At 38.0% G+C, this 18,008-nt stretch overlaps 1 protein-coding gene across 2 annotated transcripts; it reads left to right on the plus strand.

Annotated features, from left to right (window-relative positions):
* The first annotated feature begins 4,556 nt into the window (after positions 1–4,556).
* LOC138314831 (complement C1q-like protein 4) lies at positions 4,557–7,676 on the plus strand. Of its 2 annotated transcripts, none has more exons than XM_069255401.1 (3): positions 4,557–4,724; positions 6,752–7,010; positions 7,142–7,676. In XM_069255401.1, the coding sequence occupies exons 2-3, from the start codon at positions 6,755–6,757 to the stop codon at positions 7,522–7,524; spliced, it is 639 nt and encodes a 212-aa protein (XP_069111502.1). In that variant the 5' UTR covers positions 4,557–4,724; positions 6,752–6,754; the 3' UTR covers positions 7,525–7,676. The 2 variants fall into 2 exon arrangements, with proteins under 2 accessions (XP_069111502.1, XP_069111503.1); XM_069255402.1 differs by lacking the exon at positions 4,557–4,724 and adding an exon at positions 5,684–5,703.
* The last annotated feature ends 10,332 nt before the right edge of the window (positions 7,677–18,008 follow it).

The following is an 18,008-nucleotide window of genomic DNA, read 5'->3' on the forward strand; positions in this document are numbered from 1 at the left end:
TAATTTGATAAACTACCAATTTAACCGTAGGTATCACATATTATATTCTATCATCTGCTACAGACTGTTGTTATTAGTATTTTTTCATAATTTCCGTACATTTTTTCCCGTACAGTTTATTACATGTCAATCAATAGAATTTCTGATAGATGAAAGTTAATTTTGAAATTGCAAATTACGCGTAAAATTTTATACATGGTTGAAAATTGACAAATAAACAGCCACCAGCTGTTGCATGCATGTGATAACAGTGAAACATTGTACACTTATGGTGTTTCAATTTGCACGTACAGGTGTCCTGATTTGAATCATATTATTGAAATGTCGTTTGCTGTTTAGGTAACTAACTATGGAAACACTGTAGCATGGTTGTGTATACATATTAACTAAGTTGCTTTGCTGTAAATGTTTCATGCCTGAACATTTCAAACATTCTTTGTTAGTCGTTAGTTCTCTAATTCTCTTTGCCCAAAGCAAAGGCCAACAACAAAGTATGATAAAATGCTGCCATTTATACCAATCGGTAGAGTTTTGTTATAGAAATAAATTTCCTCGTGACTCCGTATGTCATTTGTCAAGATACAATTCAGTAAGGTTAATTCTGTTACATCACAATCACAATAACAAAATATGATATAAATGTATTGTTTTACATTCCTTATGAAACATTATAACAAAAAATGACCAATTCCACGACATTGTCCAGTATTTTAATTGATAAGTTGGAATTCCAAATCGTATAACAATATTATTACGCATGTACAATATGTTTTACGTAGGTTAAACAAATGCAATACATAACCAGGTAATGATGAAATTGTTTTTTATAGCAGCATGCACCTAATGAGGTAAACACACTACTGTAAGAGCGATTTGAGTAGGAGGAAAGGTGCTTTATTCTACTGGCAAGGGCCGTTAGAACTGGTTTGTTTCCGATATATGTGCAAGTTTTGATCTATTCTTAGACTGAAATGTCCCTTTAAATCTACAAAAATGAAATCACTTAACACTGACAAACAGATTGTAAGACTGAATACATTAATTATAACTGTAATATATACTTTGCTGTCTTCTAAAGTGATGCACAAGAACGATTGCATTGCCCTTCACGTTACAAACACAAATAGCAATATCAACATATTCATGGTTATATTACTATTACGCACACTACACATACCAGAATGCCATAGGCTAAGCATACACATATGCTGATGATGACCTTGGATCGGATTCCCTTGTTGTACCTGATACCTTGTAAAAGCGGTACATCACCAGATGGGCAGTGAAGCATCATATCATCAGCATTACCTTCTTTTGCGACATCAGTGGACGAACCGGATTCCAAATCCCCCTCCTCCATTTTGTGTGGAAAGATGAACAGGTATATAAACTTGTAATTGAGCGTCAAGTATTAAACAAACTCGTTTTGCATCAGGTAATATTGATATAGCCTGCTTAAATATTTAATACAGGGTTGGATATACTACGGTTCAAAACCGTGATACAAAAGATGAGATAAAATACGATAAAGTACATTAGCAACATACATATGTAAATAGAAGTGTTAACAGAACACCTGTAACAGGTGTTGTTAAGGACACATTTGGGAGGATTCCTGGCTTATAGTTTTATGCTCGTTCCTTAACTTTAACTTTCCATAGAAAAGCATTACAGAAATTAAGGAAAATATATTAAGTTAACAAACTTAATGAACTTTTAGTGAACTTCTGTAACGCTTTTCTTTTCTTATTTTAAGTTTGAATGAAGAAACGTAACGACCAAAATATATCACGAAAATGTAATGGATACTGTGTCATGTCATTGGCGCCAAAACCTTCCTATAAAAAGGGCAAGAGAACCAGTATCAAAAGGAGGCACAGCCATTCAGACATCGCAACACATCTCACCTATGTGAGGCCGTCCTTAAATGACAACAATAGGACGATAAAAGCTACTAGACCAATATGATGATAATACCTATGTATAGCCAGATATTGCGTAAACTGCCAAAACAATAGGAAATTACATGAAAAGTATCAAAATACTCGAAAACTTCGTAAGATTATTGGGTAAAACTACATCCATTTTTTCACGATTTTTGTCCCATAAATTGCAATCGTCTAAGGATAGTTTTATACATATTTACATAACTTTCAATTATTGAATTTTCACTTACATATATCCACACACAAAATGCTATTTTAGGATTTGAGCTGCGACCTAGATTAGTGTTATAATTAAATTTGAACTTCACTCTAAACACACAATTGACAATGACAAGTTATAGATTAAGTATATTGTTCCAAACACTTCCGTTCTTATACGTGATTTATTTATAAACCTTGAGCACGTTTTCCTCTATATCATCGTCAATAAAATGGTATATTTGGAACTAAACAACGTTGAACGGATTAAACATTTATTTTCTATTGGGTAGTGAACCCATAGAAATGCAGTTATGACACTAGGACTTAAACCAGTGCCTCGTGCAAAAAAATAAATAAATAGCATTTTGGAAACAGACAATGTAGTCCATTGCTAAGTAATGTTATGTGCTGTCAAATTGTTTGTTTGTTTTCCTGCTGTATGCATCTTCGATGATCCAGGGGTTACTATCACTGATGTATAGAGTGTCTGTCCATGATTTTATTTGTATATTTTTTATCGTTTTGAATGTTCACTACATTTCAATAGCTACTACAATAAACCAATAAAAAAGGAGAAGGTAGAAAATAATGTTACAACTGCAACAGTGATTGGAAACAAAAATATGTAAAAATATGTTGTTCGCCTTATATATGAACAAACTAACTCGAAACTTGTAAAAGTTAACTCGAGACACGACAAAAAGAATGCCTCAAAAGAGATAGGTAGTGTCAATGGACCCTTTAGGAGGAAGAAAGTAAGTTAGGAAAAGAGAACAAGAAAAGGTCACATCATATTAGCAACACGATATACCAGTCGTCTCTACCCCTTATGCTTGGCGCTAAGCAAGTAAACACTACGATGTACTGTGGTTCAGTCTGGGGGACAGAACCAAGGGTTTTCCTTACATGGGCGAATGCTCAACTCAATGTCATGTCAAATGAAACATTAAAAGAATGTCGAACAGGAAAAGCAAGAATTTAGTAGCCTTTTACCACTACAAGTGCAATGAGGATACAAATACATGGCTTCTTAGATGAAAGGTAGCAATCGGCACCTGACTGAAATAAAAGACATTACTAACAAGTTGTACATATGAAAGCCTGCCCACTGACTGAAAAGCCGCTGTCCCTTACGAAAGTCATTGAAATGGTACAACACCAACCCCTCCTCTCCGAGTGGTGTGTTCAATATCAGAATAATGCGACCGGATATGATGTTCTGTTCTATGTCACTTCATTAACAGTATTACAAGTCTCCGACAGGTAAAATGGGCGAGCGTTCAACTCGATGCCAAAAATTATGACGTGGTGTTGAAGCAGTTAAGGAAAAGAAAAGATCAAATACCACATTTACACCATCCTCGATACTCCAGGAGTTCCGAATACTTACGATCTCTGCACCCCTGGACTATCTCATAGTGAAATTGAAGGCAGCTCAGCGAAAAACATTTGACCAATCACAGGCTAGCAAAGATTTCCTTTGAAGACTACAGAGAGAGCGACGCCTAACATCAAAGCCACACAGTCAACCACAGTGTACCGTTATACGGCTCATTTGATGTACATCAAATGACTAAATTACCTGTTCTATTCTGTTGCCTCCAGTTTTACTATGAGATAGTCCAGGGGTGTAGAGATCGTAAGTGATCGGAACCCCTGGAGTATCGAGGATGCATTTACACGAAAATATCAACAAACGTTCTCATTGGGTGGTATTAAGGATTTTTGGACTTGGTCGATCATCGTCTGGTCGCTACGTTTTCTCCTCTCATTTTACAAGATTGGCGCCCAACTAAAATACCCACGGTGGTGGTTTAATGGCCTCGTATGTCTTCGAGGGCGAAAACTTTGAAAAAGGAGGGAGGAGAGTGGTAGGATTGGACTGGGTCGATCATCAATGACCAGTTAGTTCAGCGGTAGAGCATTCGGCTAGTGTTAGGAGGTCCCAGGTTCGAATCTCGGTCTTGCCGCTATGCTATCTCCTCTCATGTTACAAAATTGGCGCCCAATTAAAATACCAACGGTGTAGTGGTATAACGGTCTCGTATGTCTTCGAGGGCGAAGACTTCGAGTGGGGAGGGAGGAGTGTGGTAGGATTGGACTGGGTCGATCATCGGTGACAGAGTAGCTCAGCGGTAGAGCATTCGGGTAGTTAGGAGGTCCCAGGTTCAAATCCCGGGCTGGCCGCTACATTTCCCTCTCTTCTCACAAAAGAATACACATAACATTCAGTGAATAGAGGTCATAATTGACTAATTAATACGGTGTTACTAAAATGAAAGCCAACACCAAATCATGACCATAATACATATACTTCAATTATCCGTGGTAGTGTCCGGACATAAAGTATTTCTGCTTCAATTTCAATATGAGTCCGTCTCGTTCTTAAGTGTTCGTTTACAGTGTAGTTATATTTTATTGTTGGGCATACTCTCGGGAGGATAATCGAGATTAGGCTTACTAAAGAGCATGACTTTTCTAGATAAATTTTCCCTTGTTTATTTCTGGTGATTAATTATAATATCACTAGTAATATACGCTGTATTCTGATGATAGGATCGAAGAGCGAACTCAACGGTAAGTAAGCTTTGAATATTCATTATCTTTCTATTTGTTTCATTTATCTAAACTGATATCTACTTATATTTTAAACATGGAATTCTAGATAGCATATGCACCAATGGTATAGACAGGTGTAAGGTTGCTTCATACTCGATCTACAATCTTAAAACAAGATTTGGTCGCAATACTTTATTTCCATCAATACACCATCCCGCGGTCACGCACCAAATAAGTTCTCCAGACTAGACTACGACGGATGATAATATTTAAACTAGTAGAGCAAGAGTGAATTAATCTTGATCTTAAGTTTAGTATACACAAGCACCGGATAAGGGAGTTGCATCGGGGCATTGTGCTAATGACATATCTAAATTAATGACATATCTAGATTAATGACATATCAAAATTAATGACATGTCAAAATTAATGACATATCTAAATTAATGACATATCAAAATTAATGACATATCTAAATTAATGACATATCAAAATTAATGACATATCTAAATTAATGACATATCTAAATTAATGACATATCAAAATTAATGACATATCAAAATTAATGACAATACTCTAAATTAATGACATGTCAAAATTAATAACATATCAAAATTAATGACATATCAAAATTAATGACATATCTAAATTAATGACATATCTAAATTAATGACATATCTAAATTAATGACATATCAAAATTAATGACATATCTAAATTAATGACATATCTAAATTAATGACATATCTAAATTATGACTCAAAACTAAAATTACAGCATTCCAAAGTAGGCAATGGTTTCTTGCATCTCGTCATATTTTTGTTTTTGTATTGATGTAAATCAACGTATTTTCGCATGCATTTTGTTTTCGCAGGTAATAAGAAATAAGAAAAATGTATACTTGCATACAATATAACAATATATAAAGAAGAACCGTACAAGCAATAAACGCGAAATTAAAACGCCGTGGAAAGGTTATTGAACATGACAACACGAACGTAAGTCGCAACGGGAATTGGATTACAGTATTCAGCTTAAAGTAAGATCTGCCCTATAGATAGAGATACCTTGGTATGATAAACTGCTATTCCATAACATGATTAGAACTGGCGGCTTTTGTAGTTTTTACTCTTCCTTAATGACTTTCTACTTACTTTGAACGCCCCCATTGACACAAGTTCAATGAAAGCATTGAATTTGTGAATTCGTCCATCTGAAAAAGGTGCCTACTTGTGATATCTGACTAAGTCAGTCAGCAATGTGGAGTAGGAGTACATGTTGGTACGTGTTTATCATCCTGCTCTGTTTCCGTCCACTGTTCTTCGTTTATTATGGTAACTCTGTACAGTTGGCAACAGTAACGTAATCTCTAAAATAATAAATATGTTTCTTACGTTTTACTAGGAAATGACGGGATATCTATGTCACAGCGATTCTTACAGTTGGACATCTTTAGAAAAAAATAATTAGACAAAATCAATACCCTCGCCAATTGGCATTATTTGTGATTAAATTAACGTTCTATTAACAGCCAGGGTCATGTGAGGAAGGCCTCTCATGTATGCGGTATGTTGCATGTATGAAGTGCAGGTGTGTGTTTTGGCAGACTATGATATATTCATGTTGTATCTTCTTGTATAGTGGAACTCTTACACTTTTTAGAGCGCTGTATCACTGAAGCATTCCTCCTAAGACACCAAGCAACACACCCCACCAAGTCACATTATACTGACAACAGGCGAACCAGTCGTCCCACTTCATTTGTGCTGAGCACTAAGAAGAAGTAGAAACTACTACTTTTAAAGACTATGGTGTGTTTCGGCCAAGTCGAGGGTAGAAGATATAACCCAGAGCCTTCCTCACAGGGGCGAGCCTTGTTCGACTTGTCGTTATCAAAATAGTCAATGGAGTTTGAAGTGTTAGGTAAATAACATATTTTTACTGCATGGGTTTAGTTGTATACACTTTAATACATATTTTCCGTTCATTTTACTTGTTTGTTTGTTTGATTAAATAAACAAACAAACAAAAAATTGATTTTACTAGGTAATGACGGGATTCCTGTACGTGTCTGCACTGTTGTGTCTGCCGGGTCTACTCGGACAACTCCTTCCGGAAGAACGTGATTACCACGTCATCAAAGTACAACAGGAGTTACTGGGATACATCCGGTCCCCGATTCTATCTCTGACAGAACATATCGTCAACAGCAAGCTGGAGCAATGCAATGCGACAATTGGTCAACTGGAAATCAAACTACGTGAATTAGAAACAAGATTTACGGAGCTGGAGTCAAGGCAACAAGGTACTGCGAGGCGCTGACTGACTCTCTTTCATTTCAATTTACTCAACACATATTGTTGTTATGTATTCTTGGTATGTGTATTTTAATTTATTTGCTTTTTCCCAGTATTTATGACTGCGGTTCTGTTTCAGATGTCAAGGTTGCATTCTACACTTTCATTTCGTATGAAACCGATGCTGCAATTCTTAAGTTTGATACGATCCATCTAAATGAAGGAAATGGGTACAATAGTTCTACCGGGGTATTCACCTGTCCAGTCAGCGGCACGTACAAGTTCACTTGGTCTGTACAAATCCAGAATACGGATTGGGGTCATGCTCTTGTCGACTTCATGTTGAACGGGACAACGAAAGGCTTCACCATCACATTTGGCCCGAAGGAGTATACCAGTAGCAACACTGTTATATTGCGTCTAAAATTTGGTGACAGAATTTGGCTTCAGAAGCGCTCAGTGAAACGCATCAAAGTGGCGGCCTACGAAACGTCATTCTCAGGACATTTCCTGTATCGATAAGATGCTGATACATATATATAGTCCCCGACTCTGCCGGTTCTGAGTATGTATGCCCTAAATAATCTATATTTGGTATTACAAACTTTGATTTTGCACCAACGAACATCGTGATTATATTTCGTCTGGAAAATAAACTTCTGTTACCCTCTTAAAAGAGTAATTCACACTTTTCTGTAACAATAATGCTTATTTTACAATGTATACCCGAAAGTTTTTTTTTTTTTTTAGGGTTTACGTTCTGTTTACAGCCAGTAACATCCGATGACGGCCTCACTTAGCTTGTGTGTAATTTTTGCGGTGTGTGAATATCTATGTTTTGGGAGGTTGTGGTATATTGTGTTACGGTGTGTGAATATCTATGTTTTGGGAGTCTGTGGTATATTGTGTTACGGTGTGTGAATATCTTTGTTTTGGGAGGTTGTGGTATATTGTGTTACGGTGTGTGAATATCTTTGTTTTGGGAGGCTGTGATATATCCATGTTGTCTTCTTGTAATCGTGGAACTTTTGTCCTTTTAAAGTGATAAATATCTCACTGCATCATGTCGCCGAAGACACCGACCAAGAATATCGCACCCGGTTACAATATACTTAAAACAGGCAAACCAGTCGCCAAACTCCCTTAATGCTGAGTGCTAAGCAGGAACAGAAAACCGCTTTTATAAGGAGATGTTAGGAAGACGTAAGAAAATCAGTTAAAAGATAATATCCTAAAGTTTGTCGCCTTTTTCTAATGCAATAGAAGCGTCAGATACCATTCTAACGTCCTGACCTTAGAGCCAGTACCCAAACGAACACTTTCGTTTCACATCGGATATGATGCAAGACACACAAAACACCACATATATGGGAGGCCGTCCTTGAACGATCCTGGCTGTGAATGGCACGTAAATATAATAAATCATACCAAACCACGCATCAAGAAAATGATTTTACACATTTTTTTGCACGGTCAATATTTTTGAAATGCCAAATATCATAAATCTATGGTGGCTGATTACGGCCATCTCGTGTTGTTGTGTTGTCGCCTTGTCGTGTTGTCGCCTTGTCGAGTTGTCGCGGTCTCAAACTGCGACAACCCGAGATTTAACAGTTAAAATGTCGACTTGTCGCGTTTTCGAACCGCGACAAGTCGACAACACGACAAGACGACAAGTCGACAAGACGACAAGTCGACATTTCAAACACGCTAATTAGCGCGTACAGAATATCGTGTTGTCGCGGTAAAAGTCGACTTGTCGTGTTGTCGAGTTGTCGTGTTGTCGACTTGTCGTGTTGTCGAGTTGTCGACTTGTCGCCTTCCTGTTACTCATGCGCAAATCATTTGAAATAGCCACTATCTTTGAATATAGAAAACTGAAGTCAGTGCTTGTACCATAGACCATATTGGTGGCATATTTCTGCCATCGAGTTACCGACTTACGACTTAATGATGTCGACATAATTAAGGCATTAAGTCGACATCATATCGGAAGATGTCGACATAAAACAGAAGAATATGTCGACTTACCACATGAACCTGCCCACATAATGATTCCAAGATAATTATGTAGAAAGTCGGTAACTCGGCGATTAATCGTGTTTATGCTCGGGTGTGACACCGACTTGTCAGTTATTGATGTCGACATCTAAACTAAAAGATGTCGACATCTGGTCATGAAAGTGGAATTCAAAGGCCATCCTTTCATAGGGCACTGTGTATATGAAGCAAGGCGCCATACAGCAGAGTTCGACGTTGATTTTGTTAATTCAGAAAAGTTTTTATATATTTGATTACAAAATTAAAAATTGTGATCCTGCATATCCCGGCCATGCAGCTGTAGCCTGCGTGTACGCACACATTGTAGCTGTTAGTCCGAGCTGAGGAAGTTAGAGTGCAAAAGGACTCTGCTTTGTACAACGAATTTCCATCCTCTTGGCCATAATCATTTATCAATATATGTAACCGTGGGTTGAAAATTCGTTTAAAAGCTGTGTGTGTGCTTTGTGGATTAGCATTCGTACTAAGTCCATGTGGTACATACCGTACTATACTATATTACAATTATTTTTTCAAGATTTCATTTTTTGAATCACGAAAAATACCAGTTACGTAATTTAAAAGCCAAAAAGGTCACAGTACAGATACGCAATACCCATTTGGAAACCAGCTTTACTTGTTAGCTTGCCCTGTCCATATATATACATTAATATTTACATCCCTCGATACACTTATATAAAGGCACAACGAATTTTTGTTACGGTCTTAATGGCCAGATTCAACCTTTGGGCTAAAAATTCTCCCGCGGGACGCGGTTTTAGCTCCAAACTCGGGATATATCTGCATCTATTTTTTGTAGTAAAAACGTAGTAAAAAATGTCACGTGCTTATACTTCATTCATGCCATTGGCCGGAATATACAATTGTATTATGGGTAACTAGTGATCACGTGATTGTGTGTTTACTTCCAAATATGGTGATAGTTTGCTTGCCATTTCTTCGGAGAAATTGATTTATTTGAAAATATTTAGACTCCAAAATGTTATTAATATTGCATGCATATCATTTTGACTTGCACATATGTATTATTTTACTATAAATAATGATCTGAAATGAGTTATAAAACTGTCATTTTCACGTTTTGTAAATAAATGATATAATGCGAATTGACCAATTCAATAGGTCTAACCGTCTAATCTAGGATCAGCGAAGATCGGCTACTCCCGGCTAAATTCGTAGAATTCTAAATTTATATTTATATATATTATTACCTGCTTTAGGTTTCAGAACATAAACATGTACATATAACACAGAGAAAATAAGATCTTCTTCAAAAGGCCTAATTATGTATAAATACCAGGTCAGAGAAATCACTCTATTTGGAAGTAAACACACACTCATGTGATCACTAGTTACCCACTAATACAATTCCAAATTTATTTCGGCCAATGGCATGAATTAGGTATAATCACGTGACTTGTTTTACTACGTTTGACTACAAAGAACGCGTGTTTTGTGCTGTTGTGCCATTATTGGGAAAATCCCCCGCGGATCGTGGTTTCATTTCCACCATTTGAAACAGAAGGCTTAGAGTAGACTTTGATTGTGAAACATTGATAAATTGAAGATTACATGTTGTGCCATGGCAGATGTCAAAGTTCATGTATATATACTCGACAATTACTTGAAACATCATCTAATAAATTTGTTTTGAAATTATAATTGATGTTGACCAGGAAATGTACCAGTCTAAATTTTGGTTGAATAATGCATGGAAAGTGAATTATTCAAACACTCTGGATATCGAATTTTTAATCATTAATTTCTTTTGAACTCGGGACTTTTTGGGTGTGTACATGTAATTAGGGGAAAGTTGATAACTTTTTATAATATATGTACCCTAATTTTCTTTTGTTGATTTACGGACCCTGAAAGATACGGATTATGCGGCTTTAACTTTCCACTTTGTGGAAAATCCTTCAAATCGGATTTATCTCCCTTGATTAAAATGACAAACCATGTACCTTTGCTATGTTATAAAGTTTTTTTTTATTTTTTTTTTTTAAATTCAATAATGAATGCAGATCAAATATATTAATCAAATATGTGTATTAATTTAATTTGAAACATGTTTGTTTTGCTGAAAATTTGCAAAAAAAAAAAAAAAAAAATATCAATACAAAATATTCATGATTGTAATTTGTTGTTGTTTTTGTACTTGCTGTAAAATGAGAAAAACCGTGTTGTGGAGAAGAAGTTTGTTAAAATTTGAATTTTTTACAAATGGATGAGAGTTGAGAATGTCTAACAGTCACCTGAATTCCGATATGCACAGTTATGAATAATGTTTAGCTTTTAAACAAACAAATAAATATGTCTCCTATATAAACTACATTGTATGGTAAAGACCCTATCCCCTGGGGAAAATTCCGAGACCCCAGGGCCATGAAATTCACAATATTGGTAAGAGGGCCTTGAGACCTGCCATGTAAGCACATAAGCCCGTGTTTCTTAGTATATGTGTACAATGTACATATGTATTAGATTCCCAAAAAGCTAAGTGGGCTATGCGGAAGCTTATAACTATTTGTTTGGAAATAATATGGAAAATAAACTATGATATGATAGTATTGCTAACAATTTCAAATGGTGGAAATGAAAACCACGATCCGCGGAGGATTTTCCCCATAATTGTACAAAACACGCGTTCTTTGTAGTAAAACGTAGTAAAACAAGTCACGTGATTATACCTCATTCATGCCATTGGCCGAAATAAATATGGAATTGTATTAGTGGGTAACTAGTGATCACATGAGTGTGTGTTTACTTCCAAATAGAGTGATTTCTCTGACCTGGTATTTATACATACTTTGGCCTTATTTTCTCTGTGTTATATGTATGTTCTGAGCCCTTAAGTAGGTAATAATATATATAAATATAAATTTAGAATTCTACGAATTTAGCCGGGAGTAGCCGATCTTCGCTGATTTTAGATTAGACGGTTAGACCTATTGAATTGGTCAATTCGTATTATATCATTTATTTACAAAACGTGAAAATGGCAGTTTTACAACTCATTTCAGTTCATTATTTATAGTAAAACAGTGCATATGTGCAAGTCAAATGATAAGCATGCAATATTAATAATATTTTGGAGTCTAAATATTTTCAAATAAATCAATTTCTCCGAAGAAATGGCAAGCAAACTATCACCATATTTGGAAGTAAACACAAAATCACGTGATCACTAGTTACCCATAATACAATTGTATATTCCGGCCAATGGCATGAATGAGGTATAAGCACGTGACTTTTTTTTACTACGTTTGACTACAAAGAACGCATGTTTTTTTTACTACGAAAAATAGATGCAGATGTATCGCGAGTTGGGAGTTTAAAACCGCGTCCCTGGAGGATTTTTAGCCCAAAGTTTGAATCTGACCATTAAGACCGTAACAAAAATTCGTTGTGCCTTTATATAAGTGTATCGAGGCAGAGATTTACATTTAAATCTGTAGGCCAAGCTAACAAGTAAAGCTGGTTTCCCAACGTGTATTGTGTACCTGTACTGTGACCTTTATGGCTTTTAAATTACGTAACTGTTTTTTTTTTCGGGATTCACAAGAAAATACAACATAAAAAATCTTTTTTTTAATTTTTTTTTAAAATTTTTATTTTCATTCATTCTTTTAATATAGTATAGTACGGTATGTACTACATGGACTTGGTACGAATGCCAATCAACAAAACACACACACAGCTTTGAAACGAATTTTCAACCCACGGTTATATATATTTATAATTCGTTGTACACTTCCTAAGCTCGGGCTAACAACTACGTACACGCAGGCTACAGTTATATGGCCGGGATGTGCAGGATCACATTTTTTTTTAAAATCAAATGAATAAAAACTTGAATTAACAAAATCAACGTCGATCTCTGCTGTGTGGCTTTTGCTGCATATACACAGTGCTCTATGAAAGGGTGGCCTTTGATTTCCACTTTCAAGACCAGATGTCGACATCTTTTAGTTTAGATGTCGACATCAATAACTGACAAGTCGGTGTCACACCCGAGCATAAACACATTAATCGCCGAGTTACCGACTGTCTACATAAATATCTTGGATTCATTATGTGGGCATGTACATGTGGTAAGTCGACATATTCTTCTGTTTACATGTATGTCGACATATTCCGATATGATTTCGACTTAATGCCTTAACGATGTCGACATTATTAAGTCGTAAGTCGGCAAATCGATAGCAGAAATATGCCACCATAAAATTGCAATATTTTCCAATTTTCGGATTAACGGGCCTTCGAACTATTAGGCCTTAGCGGTTCAAGTGACCTTAAAATTAACAGATGACGATTACTGCGTACTAATCAGACGGCGTGACCAGACCATTATTACACGATTATCATATAATAAACAAATTATTGAAATTCATTGTTCAGAGAAAAATACTTTGACAACTCTCGGTAAAGAAATTGCTATCAAATTTCTTCATCTAGGTACAAACACATGCACACAATTATTTTCATTAGCAATCCAATATGGCGAGTGTTATCCATTGTTTGCGCATGTGTAACAGGAAGGCGACAAGTCGACAACACGACAAGGCGACAACACGACAAGTCGACAAGGCGACAACACGACAAGTCGACAAGTCGACATTTTACCGCGACAACACGAGATTCTGTACGCGCTAATTAGCGTGTTTGAAATGTCGTCTTGTCGTGTTGTCGACTTGTCGTCTTGTCGTGTTGTCGACTTGTCGCGGTTCGGAAACGCGACAAGTCGACATTTTAACTGTTAAATCTCGGGTTGTCGCAGTTTGAGACCGCGACAACTCGACAAGGCGACAACACGACAAGGCGACAACACAACAACACGAGATGGCCGTAATCAGCCACCATATAAATCGGCATATCTATTTGTTTGTATGCAAGTCGCATTATGATAAGATGATTCTGTTGAAAATAATCTTTAATAGATTTGATTTAGCCTACAGCAGTTTGTCTTCTCAAAGGCGACTTAACTTGAGATCCTATCTTTCTCAGAAGCGACTAAACTTGAGATACCATCTTTCTCAGAGGCGATTAAACATGAGATCCTATATTTCTCAGTGGCGATTAAACTTGAGATCCTATCTTTCTCAGAGGCGACTAAACTTGAGATACCATCTTTCTCAGAGGCGATTAAACTTGAGATCCTATATTTCTCAGTGGCGATTAAACTTGAGATCCTATCTTTCTCAGAGGCGACTAAACTTGAGATACCATCTTTCTCAGAGGCGATTAAACTTGAGATCCTATATTTCTCAGTGGCAACTAAACTTGAGGTACTATCTTTCTCAGAGGCGACTAAACTTGAGATACTATCTTTCTCATAGTCGACTAAACTTGAGGTACTATCTTTCTCAAAGGCGACTAAACTTGAGATCCTATCTTTCTCAGAGGCGACTAAACTTGAGATCCTATATTTCTCAAAGGCGATTAAACTTGAGATCCTATATTTCTCAGAGGTGATTAAACTTGAGAGAGATCCTCTATTTCTCAGTGGCAACTGAACTCGAGGTAATATCTTTCTCAGAGGCGACTAAACTTGAGGTACTATCTTTCTCAGAGACGACTAAACTTGAGGTACTATCTTTCTCAGAGACGACTAAATTTGAGATACTATCTTTCTCAGAGGCGACTAAACTTGAGATACTATCTTTCTCATAGACGACTAAACTTGAGGTACTATCTTTCTCAGAGACGACTAAATTTGAGATACTATCTTTCTCAGAGGCGACTAAACTTGAGATACTATCTTTCTCATAGACGACTAAACTTGAGGTACTATCTTTCTCAAAGGCGACTAAACTTGAGATACTATCTTTCTCAGAGGCGACTAAACTTGAGGTACCATCTTTCTCAGAGGCGATTAAACTTGAGATCCTATATTTCTCAGTGGCAACTGAACTTGAGATACCATCTTTCTCAGAGGCGATTAAACTTGAGGTACCATCTTTCTCAGAGGCGACTTAACTTGAGATGCTATATTCTTTATGCTGTTGTTTTATGTACCATATATTTGGTATTATGCTTCAGTGAGATAAAAAGTACCATCCTCGATACTTTAGGGGTTACATTTGCTGTTGTTATATCCACCCCATCCTCGATACTCTTAGGGGTTACATTTACTGTCGTTATATCCACCCCATCCTCGATACTCCAGGGGTTACATTTGCTGTTGTTATATCCACCCCATCCTCGATACTCCAGGGGGTACATTTGCTGTCGTTATATCCACCACATCCTCGATACTCTAGGGGTTACATTTTCTGCCGTTATATCCACCCCATCCTCGATACTCCAGGGGTTACATTTGCTGTCGTTATATCCACCCCATCCTCGATCATCCAGGGGTTACATTTACTGCCGTTATATCCACCCCATCCTCGATACTCCAGGGGGTACATTTACTGCCGTTATAACCACCCCATCCTCGATCATCCAGGGGTTACATTTGCTGTCGTTATATCCACCCCATCCTTTATACTCCAGGGGTTACATTTACTGCCGTTATATCCACCCCATCCTTGATACTCCAGGGGGTACATTTACTGCCGTTATATCCACCCCATCCTCGATCATCCAGGGGTAACATTTGCTGTCGTTATATCCACCCCATCCTTAATACTCCAGGGGTTACATTTACTGTCGTTATATCCACCCCATCCTCGATACTCCAGGGGTTACATTTACTGTCGTTATATCCACCCCATCCTCGATACTCCAGGGGTTACATTTACTGTCGTTATATCCACCCCATCCTCGATACTCCAGGGGTTACATTTACTGTCGTTATATCCACCCCATCCTCGATACTCCAGGGGTTACATTTACTGTCGTTATATCCACCCCATCCTCGATACTCTAGGGGTTACATTTACTGTCGTTATATCCACCCACCCATCCTCGATACTCCAGGGATTACATATACTGTCGTTATATCCACCCATCCTCGATACTCCAGGGGTTACATTTGCTGTCGTTATATCCACCCCACCCTCGATACTCCAGGGGTTACATTTACTGCCGTTATATCCACCCCATCCTTGATACTCCAGGGGATACATTTGCTGTCGTTATATCCACCCCACCCTCGATACTCCAGGGGTTACTTTTACTGTCGTTATATCCACCCCATCCTCGATACTCCAGGGGTTACTTTTACTGTCGTTATATCCACCCCACCCTCGATATTCCAGGGGTTACATTTGCTGTCGTTATATCCACTCCATCCTTGATACTCCAGGGGGTACATTTACTGCTGTGTTATATCCACCCCATCCTCGATCATACAGGGATTACATTTGCTGTCGTTATATCCACCCCATCCTTGATACTCCAGGGGTTACATTTACTGTCGTTATATCCACCCCATCCTCGATACTCCAGGGGTTACATTTACTGTCGTTATATCCACCCCATCCTCGATACTCCAGGGGTTACATTTACTGTCGTTATATCCACCCCATCCTCGATACTCCAGGGGTTACATTTACTGTCGTTATATCCACCCCATCCTCGATACTCCAGGGGTTACATTTACTGTCGTTATATCCACCCCATCCTCGATACTCCAGGGGTAACATTTACTGTCGTTATATCCACCCCATCCTCGATCATCCAGGGGTTACATTTGCTGTCGTTATATCCACCCCATCCTTTATACTCCAGGGGTTACATTTACTGTCGTTATATCCACCCCATCCTTGATACTCCAGGGGTTACATTTACTGTCGTTATATCCACCCCATCCTCGATACTCCAGGGGTTACATTTACTGTCGTTATATCCACCCCATCCTCGATACTCCAGGGGTTACATTTACTGTCGTTATATCCACCCCATCCTCGATACTCCAGGGGTTACATTTACTGTCGTTATATCCACCCCATCCTTGATACTCCAGGGGTTACATTTACTGTCCTTATAACCACCCCATCCTCGATACTCCAGGGGTTACATTTACTGTCGTTATATCCACCCCATCCTTGATACTCCAGGGGTTACATTTACTGTCGTTATATCCACCCCATCCTCGATACTCCAGGGGTTACATTTGCTGTCGTTATATATACCACCCCAGCCCTCGATACTCCAGGGGTTACATTTACTGCCGTTATATCCACCCCATCCTTGATACTCCAGGGGATACATTTGCTGTCGTTATATCCACCCCACCCTCGATATTCCAGGGGTTACATTTGCTGTCGTTATATCCACTCCATCCTTGATACTCCAGGGGGTACATTTACTGCTGTTATATCCACCCCATCCTCGATCATACAGGGATTACATTTGCTGTCGTTATATCCACCCCATCCTTGATACTCCAGGGGTTACATTTACTGTCGTTATATCCACCCCATCCTCGATACTCCAGGGGTTACTTTTACTGTCGTTATATCCACCCCATCCTCGATACTCAAGGGTTACATTTACTGTCGTTATATCCACCCCATCCTTGATACTCCAGGGGTTACATTTACTGTCGTTATATCCACCCCCATCCTCGATACTCCAGGGGTTACATTTACTGTCGTTATATCCACCCCATCCTCGATACTCCAGGGGTTACATTTACTGTCGTTATATCCACCCCATCCTCGATACTCCAGGGGTTACATTTGCTGTCGTTATATCCACCCCATCCTTGATACTCCAGGGGTTACATTTACTGTCGTTATATCCACCCCATCCTTGATACTCCAGGGGTTACATTTACTGTCGTTATATCCACCCCATCCTCGATACTCCAGGGGTTACATTTACTGTCGTTATATCCACCCCATCCTTGATACTCCAGGGGTTACATTTACTGTCGTTATAACCACCCCATCCTCGATACTCCAGGGGTTACATTTACTGTCGTTATATCCACCCCATCCTTGATACTCCAGGGGTTACATTTACTGTCCTTATAACCACCCCATCCTCGATAC

The sequence above is a fragment of the Argopecten irradians genome, chromosome 2 (assembly GCF_041381155.1).
Source record: "Argopecten irradians isolate NY chromosome 2, Ai_NY, whole genome shotgun sequence".
Taxonomy (NCBI): Eukaryota; Metazoa; Mollusca; class Bivalvia; order Pectinida; family Pectinidae; genus Argopecten; species Argopecten irradians.

Excerpts from the sequence above, each read along its gene's own strand:
- LOC138314831 (XM_069255401.1), top strand. The coding sequence starts at position 6,755 with ATGACGGGATTCCTGTACGTGTCTGCACTGTTGTGTCTGCCGGGTCTA. Across the intron at positions 7,011-7,141 it reads GCTGGAGTCAAGGCAACAAG|ATGTCAAGGTTGCATTCTAC; the intron begins GTACTGCGAGGC and ends GTTCTGTTTCAG.